Raw genomic sequence first — 14,233 nt, forward strand, 5'->3', positions numbered from 1 at the left:
TTAATGTGCGTTATATGATATAAAAACATGATTAAAAAATAAAAATATATTTAGAGAATCTTTAATTTTTTTAAAAAAAATGTAGAATTCAAACAAAATACAAAGCAAGGTAAGAGTGCATTCTAAAAATACCAAATAACATCTTATTGATTTGTGAAAATCTTGTAAAAGCTGCAAGGTAAACAAAAATTATCAAAACCAATCCATTTACAATTTAAAAGAAGAAGGATAAGCAATGGCAAACTTATGCAGAAGTTTTGGGAATTTTTAAATTTTTTCTTCACAATATAATTTTGAATTCTTTGATATTATATGATCTTTTATTTTTAAAATTTTTTAAATGCCTTGACTTTGTGTTTTTTTCTAATAAGACGTTTTATATTTCAATTAAAAGTATAGCCTTATTCTAGAACCATTATATAGGGGCAATAATGTTATTTTGTTAAAATTTTGGATGGAAAATTCATCATTAAAATTTAACTAGTCAATGAAGGGAGTAAAATGTATATATTTAAAGTTCAAGGGGGAAAGTGTTACAAAGGGTCAAGTTCAAAGGAAAAACTATAATTAACCCTATAAAATAAGAACTTAGATCTTATTTGATAACTCAATTCAATATTTAAATTTAATGAATTTACATAATAAAAAATAAAACATTTGAATTAATTAAGTGACACTGAATTTTGTATGCAAAACTTTATTCAAAAAATAATTAATAACCTATTTATTTATTATTCAATGTGATACACACTGTGATTAAGTACTTAAAAACTCAGTAATTTAATAAATTTAGATCTCAATTTTCAAGATTCATATTTACTAATGCACCGTTAGCACCCCTTCCCTCCCAAAAATGCATCAACTAACCATACATGGCCCAAACAGCCACCAAACGCTGCTCACTTAACGTCCAGGGCCCAACGTTCTTGTATTTAATAAGCGTGCATATGTTTCCAGTAAGAAAAAATCTGGGGGGGGGGGTTTGAGATCAGCAAGCCCAGTCAACTCGGATGTAACACAAATCAAAGAAACTAAAACCAATACCAATGCATTCAATGGTTCAGATTACCGAGATGAAAAGGCTTTGATTACCAAGATGAAGATGAAGGGGGTTGTGGAATCCTCTCACTATAAGGATTTTATTGCAGATGATGTTCTAAGTCAACTTTAGCTTTCAAGCTGATGATTTGGTATAGCAACGGATGCCAAGACCCACACCCAATGTAATTAAAGGAACCAAGAACTGGAGGAGCTTGATGACCAACTCCGATGTCTTGTCCTGGTTGTAGTGAGGCTGCTTGGCCGGGGTGTACTTGGTTTTGGGAGGGAGGGTTGATGTATCAATCTCACCAACATACATCTCAGCCATCATTGCTCTTGAATTGGAGCAGTGGATCAGATCCTCAAACTCATCCGTTACATCCTTCCCTGTGGAAGACAACAAAACCTCGCCACCTCCAGGATGGCCTCCCAAGAAATTTCTCACATCATATACCTTGCCACCAATGACGACCCAACAGTCCTTGGAGTGGTTGTGCACAGAGACTTGAGACGGTGAAGACCTTAGTTTCGCTACCCATCTGATAATATTTTGTTGCCAGTGAAGACCTTTCTTATTTTTTTGTTTTTTTTTTTTTGGCTCTTGCTGGCCTCTAAGGGGGGCTTCAAGAATCAGAGAGGGGAGAGCGATTTGGGAGCAAAACAAGGAGGAGGAGGTTCAAAGAATGTGGTGTAGAGAAGAGAATTCAGAGAAGTAAGAAGATGAAGAGAGGTTGGCGAATGTGAATAGTTGAAGATTATTTATTTATGGGTTAATTACATTTACCTCCCCTGAGGTTTGACCATATTACCAATCAATCCCTGTAATTTATCCAAATAACGGTCTCACCCTTTAAATGATCAAATATTTAACAAAAACCCCCCTTAATGCCGAAAATGCCCTTTTTGAGGCCATATTACATTAAAAAAACATATTTTTATTTATTAACCTTCAAGTAATCCAAAAAAATAGAAAAATTTTTTGTTTATTATTTTATAAAAATCATATCTTTGCTTCCATAAATAGTTTTGAATCAATAATTATTTTAAATCTTAAAAATGAATATTAAAAATTAGATAAATTGAAAGAAAAATAAAAAAGAAGCAATTATTTTAAATCCTCAAGTATGGTTCAAATTTGTGGTTCAACGCATGTTGCGGAGAGCACAAGGCATGCTTTCCTCAATTTGAACCATACTTCAGGAATTAAAATAATTTCTTCTTTTTTATTTTTCTTTCAATTTATCTAATTTTTAATGTTCATTTTTAAGATTTAAAATAATTATTGATTCAAAACTATTTTTGGAAGCAAAGATATGGTTTTTATAAAATAATAAGCAAAAACTTTTTTCTATTTTTTTGGATTGCATCATAATTAATAAAATAAAAATATGTTCTTTTTTTAATGCAACATGGCCTCAATAAGGGCATTTTCGGCATTAAGGGGGTTTTTGTTAAATGTTTGATCATTCAAAGGGTGAGACCGTTATTTGGACAAATTATAGGGATTGGTTGGTAATATGGTCAAACCTCAGGGGAGGTAAATGTAATTAACCCTTTATTTATTTATTTGGTTGCGGCTGTTGTAGTGGCCAGCTGGCAGTATGTTATTGGTTTTTCCGTTTCAAGATTCACACTTAATTTTTTTTGGTTGACAATTAGCTGACACATAAGTTAAAGTAGATTCGATTTTTAAAAATACAATGATTTAAATTGTGTTATACTATACAATTTGAGTCATTAGACTTTTAAACACGGTCTATTCAAGTTTTGACCATGATTAAGAGAACTGATTCATGTGCTTGAATTTTTTTTTGCTCATTTGTCGTTTTAAATGACCTCCAAGTTTTTTTTTTTGGGGTAATCCGAAACATGTTCCGATTTGAGACCTTTGAACTTGACACGACGCATCAAACAAGAGTGCAATGCCGCAATCTCACGCAACGTTTATTCAAGCGAGTTGCAGGGTGCCCCAAAGAGCAATTTCGATCCCGAAATCTTTTATGTCCCGAAAGATAAGATTGTTGCTACCACTAAACCAATCCCATGGGAGTTAAATGACCTCCAAGTTGTCTGTGCTTACCACTAATGTGGAACGCGGGCCGTTGGATTAGGAGGTGGAGGTGGAGGTGGTTTGATCATCTAAAGGTTGATAGTGGCCTTTTAAATTATAACGGTTAGGACGTGTTGGGACATTTGAAATGGACAGAAGTTTAGTTTTGACGAATTGTCACCGGAGTCCGGTATTGTTTTCAGGGAAGTTTCTAAAGTGTGTAGTTCCATTTCGTGCTCATGGGCGTAAAAATCAACACAAACTGATAGAGTCACTAAAATCTGAAGTCCTGCAAATTGGAGAGCTAGTTAACAAGAGACAAGTCCATTGGTCAAGAAAGCCTCTTAAAATTCTCTTGTGCACTAAACCGGGAGTTACATATTCCGCCTAATGCATTATGAGAAAGCATTGTGCTTCTTTTTTTCAAAAGTGTCAGTGAGTACACCAATGTAGTTGTTTTATCTAAAGATACACACTCCAATCCATCATAAGTTCAGCTAGAATTCTCTTCTCTCGTAGTATAGAAACAGTAGATTATTTGTCCAAATATATTTACTGACATCATCATTATAATTTTCAATACAACTTTTTATCTTCCCAATTACCTTTCTATCTCACATACATCACATCGTAAAAAGTGCTACAATAAAAATATCTCAAATAATTTACAATTCAAACAAACCAAGAGTAAATTGAAACCATTAGATGGACCAAAAAAAAAAAAAAAGAAGGGACGAGGGACAAGTGGTCACACAAAAACGAGGAAACGCATGTGGGGAACCGGATAACTGAGGCAGCCCGTTTAAATATGACGTAAACACAAAAGGTATGGCAGTAGGAAACCTGAGACGAAAGTGATGGAATACCCGACAGAGGACGTCAGGCAGTACCACGGAAAAGGGTAATACATTGTACGAGGAAGCGTCAAGTTAATTATACAGCACAGCTACGAACAATTAATGGAATATTTAGCAGCATACAAACGTGAGAAAACAGTGAACCTTGAGGTCACAAGTTCGAGTCTCCGCTCCGCTGGACCCGGGCCGCAGGGGATTAGTCGGGTCCCGTAAGGATTGATCTGGACACCCCTGTGTGGACAAAAAAAAAAAATACAAACGTGAGAAAAGCAATGGATGCAGTCGGTACAAATATTTGTAGTTGATAATCCAACTGAAGCTAGTTGATATTTCATTAAATATTTTATTTATAGTTGTTGCTCCAATCAACATTATTATTTATGGTAATAACAATTCCGATCAACCATGGGAAGCAAGACCATGGCAATTCCTTCAAAAAAAAAAAAAACCATGGGAAGCAAGACCGGTTCCATCATTGGTTTCCTCAGCCGGAATTTTGATGCAAGTTGCACAAAATTCCTTTTGAATTGTTCTTTCTTGCTTGTAATTTGAAGCATGACAAGACACTTTGGTGGTTAGAAGAAAAGCTCAAGTAACATTAGAAAATAACTTTTATGTCATTTCAAATCTTCTTGATTCCATTAGAGTCACAAATCTTAACCTTTGGGAGCCATTTTCACATTGAAGAAGAAAGAAAGTAAAAGGATAGAAAACTTTTCTATAAGTACGGGATTATGCATTTTCATTAAGGCTAAGTTGGGGAGCTTGGAGAGTAGAAAAATACTAAAAATATAGGCTCTGTTTGGATAGGTAGTTTTTGTAAAAACTGTTTTTGTAGTCAAACTACAAAAAGTGGTCAACAGCTTTTCACCAAAAAACTACAGTGCCTACTGTAGCAAGACTACACCGTTTTAGCTCCTGAAGCGTAAAAACAGTTTTTCGGTCATGTGATGCCACAGTGTAAAGTTTCTTATCCTTTCTCTGTTGAGCTGAGCTAAGAACGAAGAAGCCTTTGGACATCAGCTCCTCCTTTCGAATTTTGAAGAGCGACCAACCGACGATTTCTGCAAGCGGGGCAGCCCATCGATTCCACACCTCCAGCCCGGCAGCTAAAGGAGTTAATTGGAACGAAGCTTGAGCTACACAAACAACTGTGTGCTTCACCTGAGCTTGCTGCGGGCAGATCTGCAATTGGAGTCACACGCTGTAGATTCTTTTCGTTGAGGTGCCCTTACGCGATTATCACTCGCTCGGCCCTGCTACAGTAGTTAATTCGTGAAGATATTGGCGGTACGCTGCTGCATCCCACAAGAAGTTCGGTGAAGCCTCCTCTTTTTCAAGGAACTTGCAGGTGAGTTCGTTGAGTTTTGGGTTTATTCGTACAGAGTAGGGCTACAGTTGAAATTTTTTATTTGGGCAACCATCTAAATTGATGTCTCTTTCTTCGCCTTCAATCTGTTTCCGACGATTGGAAAAAAAATAGTGACTCAACATCAAGTATTTAAACTTGTTCAGCGTCTTTAATTTCATGATGAAATTGGTCAGCCGATGTCATTTTTTCATATTGGTTCTTAATTGTAAATTATTGAAAACATTTCTTCACAACTTCGTCCTGAATGGGGATTGCTCATTGCCGACGATCGTCTTTGTTATGCACATTCAGTGTTATTGGAATAGGCGCTTGACTTGTTTGCCGCATATTTTTTCATATAATTGACCCTCTTCAGAGCTATAAATGTACTCCAACATTATTGCCTAAATTGCACCAATGTATAATTTGTTCCGAACCAAATGGTGGCTGTAGTAGATTTAAAGTGCTGGCTGTAGTATATTTGTGTGTTTTCACAGTCTTGCTGAGTAATTTGCATGAGTTTGGGGACCTAATTTCTTCCATTTTATGTAAGTACTGCGGCTGCAGCTACTTCATTGTCCTTTTATTGTCTCCTCCTTGGAGCTACATGCCCCCTGTGATGCGGCGTGCTTGGAAGGGTAAGTTAGACTTGTCAGTTGGTCTAATTCTGTTGAAGTTTAGTCAATTAAATGACCTCTAGGATTGTATTTTCTATATATACTTCACAGTCTTGCGAAGGAGTAGGGGATTTAGCAATTGTTGTTCGCTGTCAGCTCAGGGAGAAAACGATTTGCAACTTTGCATAACTAATTACTTCAAGGTTAGCCAATTGCATTTAGCCTTCTACTTACAACCTCAAGTGCGACTGCCTTCTCCATTTTTATATGACAACGAGGACACATTTGTCTGTTTTGTGACCCTTTTCGTCCAATTTTCTTGTTTATGTATTCTAAAGAGAAATAAGATGAAACCGTCAAAAGGGAAGTACTCAAAACGTAACAGTTTCACATCTGAACATGAATTTGCGTTTGCCGAACATCTGCTGCATATGCATAGGAATGGAGAGATATCGTCTCAAAACATCGGGAGCCATGTCATCCCCGAGGTTACTAACATGCTTCTTCAGAGGTTCGGAATTCCATTTCCCCACAATAGTATTCGGTCGAAGTACTATGCCCTTCAGAGCCTTACTAAGCTTTACATTTCATTCAAGAAACGGGGCACTGGTATGGGGTGGGACTCAACAAACTACACCTTCATGATGGATGATGAACGGTGGAGCCAACTGGTTCAGGTATAGCTTGCTGGTTTCTTACTTTTAAGCCATTTGAAATTATTAAAAACTGCCCCCTCTTTGGATTTTCTCTTCCCCCTTGGATATAACTATTTCCCTGCTGGATTTACTTGCTGGTTTCTGTATTTTAAGCCAATCTGAACTATTGAAAACTGTCCCCCCCTTGGATTTTCTTTTCCCCCTTTCACTAACTGTCCCCCCGTACTATGCCCTTCACTTGCTGGTTTCTCGTTAGACCAATTGAAATTATGCAAATCTGTCTCCCCTTTGGATTTTATCTTCACCCTCGCAGTTTAATTTTCTTTTCATTGGATTGACTTGCTGGTTTCTTACTTTTAAGCCATTCAGAATCGATAAAAACGGTCTCCCTGTTGGATTTTATCTTCCCCCTTGCATTAACTGTTCCCCCCTTGGATTTAATTGCTGGTTTCCTAACTCTAATGCAATCATATGTTTTTCAGAGTTGCATTCATTGTGCTTTTGCTGTCTTCTACTTTGTTGTAGGTGAACCAGGCATACGCTAGATTCTACAACTGCTCATGCCTACTTTATCACATGCTCGAAGAAGTTTTCATGAATCGAGGGGCGACTGGGGATTTCAGCGGTGGATATGGAGATTCACCGCCCAACTCGGCCGACGAGCAGCAAATGGAGAGAGCTGCTCGACGCTGTTCAGGAAAGGGGGTTGTGGACGTGGATTCCTCCGAGGAAAACGTTCCCTCACAGCCTGTGAGTCGGAAAGGGAAGCAAAAAGTTAAGAACAGCAAAGGGAAGCGCAGATCGGGTGACATGTCTTGCGATTCCTTCTTCTCACCATCGTCCCCCCAATTCCAGCAGTATGTCCGCGTTCTAGACAGCATTGACACACATTTGAGCTGTAAAAAGAGCAAGAGCGGGAGTGCAGAGGTCTCTTCACCTTCGAAGAGTGAAAAGGCTGTTGTAGATAACGATGCGCAGTTAGAAGCTGCAATGGTGCCTCTCTGCGCGCTTGGGCTAGACATTGAAGTTCACCTTAAGATGGCCGATCTCCTCCGGTCCAAAGCGGAGCGTATCATTTGGTTTTCCTGCACCACAGACGATGCCCGGCTTGCGTTTGTGAGACATCGAGGGCTCCTCCCACCCGCATAGATGCTCATACCATCCGAGTTTTAGTCGTGGCAGCCCACTTGGATTGTCTTTGTGTCCCTGAACATGCAATTCCACTGTTTCACTTTTTATTTTCGTTTGATGTAGTTTGGCCTTGGAAACTTTGACAGCGGATTTTTCTATTTGTTTACCCCGAATGAGTCTATTTTTTTTTCTAAATTTTAATAATTCCATTTAGTGACCTTTTAATTGCTGTGTGTGCTCGTTCGAATAGATTGCTGTAACTTTTGGCTGTGTGTGATAATAGGCTTTGTTACAGTGTCATAAGCAGGGATAAGATGACTTAATCGTTTGGTAACGTTTGGAATTGGCATAGTTATACTTGATTTCAAATGTTCATTAAACAGCTGGCCAATTCTTTGCCTTCGGTCGAACCTAGCTAAAGTAGTAGATTGCACCAGTTGTTCTGTATCATATTGTCTAGGTATTCACCATACCTAGAGATTGTATAGGATTTGTGGTACATTTGTAGCCAAGCTTCGCAACTTGTTAACTTGGAAACTTTTGCTAAGCTTCTTGGCCAGGTATAAATTATACCAGACGATTAGAATGTTTTGCGGATTTATTGTTCCATAGGTGTGCAACTTGTTAACTTGGAAACCAGCAAGTATGCTTCTGTTGGAAACTTGTATTTGTGAAACTGCAAACTTCTTATTTTGCTAGGCTTTACATTTATAAAAGTAGGTTCAAATAGCCGGAGCATTGTTATCATAATAGGAACAAGATGTGAACTTCATAAGTTGTTATCATGATTGTTCTATATCAAATATTTGTGCATATAGCCAGAGCATTGTTGGGTTCTATTTTTAATCCTTTTGATTCCTTTCTTTGCAGGGTATCCTGAATTTTTATTGCATACTTGATACTGATAGCAGTGCGATGGATAATCAGGGACATATTCAGGGTGGATACTTGAATGACGAGACGGACGATGTTGATTTCGATAACATCCTTTTGGGAGTTGTGCTCCTAGGCTTCATGTTCTTCGACCCACGCTTTAACCGAGTTCCCAGAAGAAGAAGAGTTAGAGATAGTGTGCTCTCGGGGAGGGACTATGTGCTTGAGCTGATAAACGGACATGAGGACAGAATTATTGAAAACATGCGCTTGGATGTTCCCCAATTCCTGATGTTGTGTGATTTGTTGGTTCAGCGTGGTTATTGGCATGCATATCCTTCACAGCAGGTGGGGGTTCATGAATCCGTTGCTTTAACTCTAATGTGCCTGAGCCATGATGAGCGGCACCGTGTTCTAGCCGAGCGGTTCCAGCTTTCAACGGAAACGATTGATCGACATGTTCGTCGTGTGTTATGAGCATTAGTTCGCCTCGGTCGTGATCTCGTTAGGCTAATTGACTTCGATGGGACTCACCCAAGAATTTTGAACAATGCATCACTCATGCCGTGGTTTCAGGTTTGTATTTTTAGCATATGGATTGCACTTTATGCTTTCAAATTTCAATTTACAATATTCTAAAAAAAATTAGTTTTGTTGTATACTTTTATAGGATTGTGTAGGGACACTAGACGGGACGCACGTCTCCGCTTGGTGCACAGAAGAAATACGAGAGAGGTATAGAAATCGGCATGGCGACTTATCTCAGAATGTCCTTGCTGCCTGCGATCATGACATGCGATTTGTATATGTTCGGGTTGGTTGGGAGGGTAGTGCTCATGATGCCCGAATTCTTCAAGATACCTTGCTAGATCCTGATTCGGGTTTTCCTATGCCACCGCAGGGTATGTGCTTTTCTTCCTATTGTACCAACTGAAATTAAGAAATTGCATAATAATAGTTTTAAATACTTTCAAGGCGGTCCATCATTCAGTATTTGGTGCCCCCGTTTCTCTTTGTTCTCTTCAATACCTTCAAAAACTATCAACATGACATCATTGACAGGGAAATATTATGCGGTAGATGCTGCTTATAGAAATATGCCGGGTTTTATGGCACCGTTTAGGGGAGCACAGGGTACGCATCATGAGCGGGCAGCTAAATGCTTGTTCAACAGGTGGCATGCATCGGTTAGAAATATTATTGAGCACACATTTGGGGTTCTTAAGAAGCGATTTCCAATACTCAAGGGTCCAATGCAGAACTACCTAATAGCAACTCATAATAATATTGTGCTTGCGTGTTGTACTTTGCACAATTTTATGCGCACATACTCCCCAGCGGATGAGTACTTCAACGAAGAAGCAGCCCTCGGAGCCCTAGCTGATGCACATATAGCAGGGGAGCAGCCGCATCCGGGTCAACCCATCGATATGTCGCAGCAGGGCATAGATAATTGGAACGAAGATCGGCGGGCGATGGCGGCTCACATGTATTTGAATGCGCATAACTAGGCTCATTGGACCGATAGGCCCTAAATAAAAGTTTAATAGTCTTATTCTATGAAACGTGTGATTTCCACTTGATTATGAATGTGTAACAAATGTTATTGTGTAATGTTGACCACGGATTAGAACCTTTATCTTATATATGCTAACTTGTGCATATCTCTACCCCCGTATATACACCTAAATGCTTATTAATTCATCAAATATGTGGATGATATTGTACAAAAAAATCAAAAACAAGTTAAGTAGTAGTAGTTGATGTTGGACAGAGGAAATTGGTAGTATATGCCACTTCGACCACAAATTATATTGCAAATTCTAACTCCTTTATAAAAAGGTCACATTTGCTTTGTTACTGAAGCTATTGGGCAGTTATCCAATAAGTAGTATTTTTGAAAAACTGGTCAATCCAAACGCTTGTATTTTTTAAAAACAAAGAGTTTTTCAAAAACTTCCATCCAAACATTTTTTGAAGTTTTTCAAAAAATGCTACAGTTAAGTATTTCAAAAACACCTCCAAAAACATGGAATCCAAACGCACCCATAGGTTTTATGCTACAAGCTCCTAGTAGTTTGTTTAGGATTAGACTTGGTTGTGTAGTTTAGTTCAACTGCCCTTGTATTTGTAGTTAGATTTGGATAAAAAATTGAGAAAAGATAGAGAGTTGGAACTCATATGATAAAGGTAATCTCTTTCCTATTACTTTCTCTTTTGTATTTAATTGTATGTTTGGCTACTATACGAGTGTAGTATTTTCCTTGATTTTCATTACGTTGTTCTAAAGTTTCATGCCTAGGTTGGTTTAATCTCTTCTTTATTGGATGAAATGAACTTGGTTGTTGTGTTTATCTTTTGAGCAAGTATTTTGCATTTTTGTTTTGTAAAAATCATGCTTAATTGCCCATTAATGAAGATTATCTAAAGGTGTTAGATTATCAATGAGAGTTAGGATTTGATACTAGTTTAAAGAAGTGCTAAACTTAAAGAATTCACTCATGAGAATAGATGAGCACTTTTATGATTTATAATCCATGTAATGTCATAGAAACTAATGTGCTTATAACTAATTTTATAACTACGAGAGTAGGAATGGATTAGTTATACGTACAATTGAGTTGCAACGCGAGTAGATTTTACATACGTTAGAAAATTACGCCATGCTTAGCCAAGGTAAAATTTTCAATAATCGGGTCATTTTTCTTGTGTTTGTATCTTTTATTTATTTATATTTTCTAGTGTAGATTTATTTTCTTGTCATTAATATTAGACTAAATAATAAAGGAATTTGAATAGCGTCAGTAGTTAATCATCTTTATTGGTGGGATCGACAATCGAATATCCCCTATACTCGTATATGACATATGTACTTTCAATACTGGAAGTTTGAGTTTAAATTAAAACTCCTCATCAGAAGAAACAAAAGAAGGATGCAAAATCAATCACAAGGGTTGGAAGCAAGGCACTCTTTAGCATTAGATTTTGCCCTCCTCTATTTTGCCTACACATTTATTGTCAACTTCTTTAACAAAAGATTAAAACAAGAGATAATTTTAGAAACCTTGTGGGAGGTTTTTTAATAGTTTCACTTGGCATCCTCGAATTTTGAAAATTTTCACTTGCCTTCTTTACTTCAAGCTTTTTGTATCATTTATAACCCATTTTAAAATATAATATTAAAAATATATTTTGCGAGAATAAATGTAATCTTATTCCAAAATTGCCATTTTATTGTCTTAATTTTTATTACCAAAAAGTGATTATATTAATAAAAATGAAAAATAAAAACCAAAAAGTATGAAGGTTTTTAACTGATGGAACAAAATATAGTGTGTTTTTTAGATATCAAGAATTAATGTTTGAAAATTTATTTAAAGTTTTTGCAAGTTACAAAGATATTATTTCTTTAATATAAGTGTTTTGAAATAAGTTTCATAAATCATTTACATATTTTTTGAATTTTCTAATTTTTTGTCCAAATCAATGGTTTGAAAATTAAAAATATATAATATGTTAAAAATTAGAATTAATCTTATATACACTTTCACCCTTGGATGCATGTCACTTAATCCCAATTTGAATTTGAATATTATTTTTTGTATATGTGGCATGTATTCAAGGATGATAGTATATACACTGTCAATGTATACAAAATAAACTCTCAAAATTATATATAAACAGTTTTGTATTATTTTTTTAAACTAGTGGAGAAAAGTATTATCATGGTTGAAAATTATTGCAAGTCATTTTTAAGAGTATTGTAAATCAATTATTATTTTAAGTAATTTAATATTTCATGTTTGAACCAATGACACAAAAACAATTAAAAAGTTATTCAAAATTGTTATCAACTTTTAAGTTTCCATTAAAGAACTAAGTCGATCAATTTACAAAATTAAGGGATAAATTTGATGTTTTATGCCAATTAAAAAATCAGAAGCGAAGGGCAAATTTAGAACCAAATTGTATTCTCTGTCCCAAAATGAGTTTTTTAATATTATATTTTCAAATAGATTTCGATTGTTATAAAAATTTTAAGGTAGGGGAATCAAGTGACATTTTTAAAATTTGAAAGTGCTAAGTGAAACTGTTAGAAACTTTAGGGGAAGTTTCTGAAATTTTCCCTTAAAACAAAGTAATACTCGCACTCTTTTCTTGATGACATTGTTTCGTCTACTATTATCCTTGTTTTTAGGCTTATCTTTCATTTTGTTTTACTTGTGGTTTACGAGTTTGTGATTTTGTGAATACTCGATTCCTTTTGTGCTTTTTTTTTGGGTGGGTTTTGGCTTGTTTCTATTGATTAATTTGGCAATATGTGGACATCTGCTTTTTATTTTTCTTTCTTTATATTTTTGCTATGTTATAATCTTGCTTATATCAATCAATTACTACTATAAAGCGAGAGTTTGCAGTTGGATTCGGATTGCAATTGATTTTGTCCCCTTTAATGCATGACGAAATGTGGTATTTTAGCTTGTGTCAGAGAGGGTGTTATGGTCATTTGGCCTTTTTGGACGCAATTAAGATTTTTCATTTTTTTTACAAGTCAAAACCAAATGTAGTAAATAGATCCTATTCCCAAAAAATATTTCAAATAATCAAATACAGAGTTGGGTTTGTGTTTGGGATTAATGCTTTGATCATTTTGCCTTCTTTAACTTTTTCTGCTGAATGTACACAAATTAGGATTTGAAGTTTTGTACAAAAATTGCAGTTTTGTGCCTTCAGGTTAGTTCTTGAATTTTGAGTTGCTTTACCTAGGCAATTTGGATCTTATATTTTCTCAATTGGACATCAATAGTTTATTTGGTTAACTAGAAAACTACCAATTTCATACATATTCACTTTGTGTCATGGATGGCTATTGGAAAGAGTAACCAGAATATTGAAAATTGCTAAGCAAGCTGCTCTACTACATAGAGTAGGATGTTAGCTCAACATGACCAATTGCGTACAATGGCCAAGGAATGGGCATTGACATTTTTTTGAGTTGAATTTGACTTTATCATTTGATGAAATATCACAAGTTGTGTGAGGTTCTACGGTGATTGTTGATTTTGTTTTTTGGATTTTGTTCTTACAACTGATTGTCAATATCATGTACAGAAGACCATACGCCTAATTGTTTATTGTAGCCAAGGTGTATGACAAATTGAGAGTTAATTCTGCTTCAAATAATCAAGAGAATGATATTGCTCTCCAATAGAGATGCTACAGAATTTTAAATTCTACCCCATTTAGTCCAATTGAGACATTGAATTCTACAATAGGTTACCATTCATATCTAGCGCTTTGATCAAAGTAAAAGATAGCATAACATTTGTTTTCTCTATCCCTTCATACCTTGAAAAAGCCTTACCCTGAAAAAGCAAGGCAACTTACATTCTTAAACCGATAACCATCTTTCTGCTAACATAACCTCCTCCGTCTCTTGGGACCGGCAAATGATAGTACAGAAATATTCACCTATTGTCCATCGACTACATTTTTCGACCTAATCTTAGGCCCTAACTCACCCTTCCTGGACGAACCTTGCGGAGGAACCCTTCAGTTTTTGGGGCATGTTTCTACCCGGGCTTAAGTGGTTAATATACCTGAGTTTTCTATCATTTGTGGCTTTTAATTGTTATATAATGTCTAGCTTTGGGAAA

At 36.1% G+C, this 14,233-nt stretch overlaps 1 protein-coding gene and 1 pseudogene across 1 annotated transcript; one reads left to right on the top strand and one right to left on the bottom strand.

The window, feature by feature from the left end:
• Positions 1 to 1,174: 1,174 nt before the first annotated feature.
• On the bottom strand, positions 1,175 to 1,580 carry LOC113772956 (annotated as a pseudogene).
• Positions 1,581 to 9,137: 7,557 nt separating this feature from the next.
• LOC113773974 (putative nuclease HARBI1) lies at positions 9,138 to 10,087 on the top strand. The gene is made up of 3 exons (XM_027318561.1): positions 9,138 to 9,152; positions 9,247 to 9,478; positions 9,639 to 10,087. Exons 1-3 carry the CDS (start codon positions 9,138 to 9,140, stop codon positions 10,085 to 10,087), a joined length of 696 nt encoding a protein of 231 aa, XP_027174362.1.
• Positions 10,088 to 14,233: the final 4,146 nt, after the last annotated feature.

The sequence above is a fragment of the Coffea eugenioides genome, chromosome 6 (assembly GCF_003713205.1).
Source record: "Coffea eugenioides isolate CCC68of chromosome 6, Ceug_1.0, whole genome shotgun sequence".
Taxonomy (NCBI): Eukaryota; Viridiplantae; Streptophyta; class Magnoliopsida; order Gentianales; family Rubiaceae; genus Coffea; species Coffea eugenioides.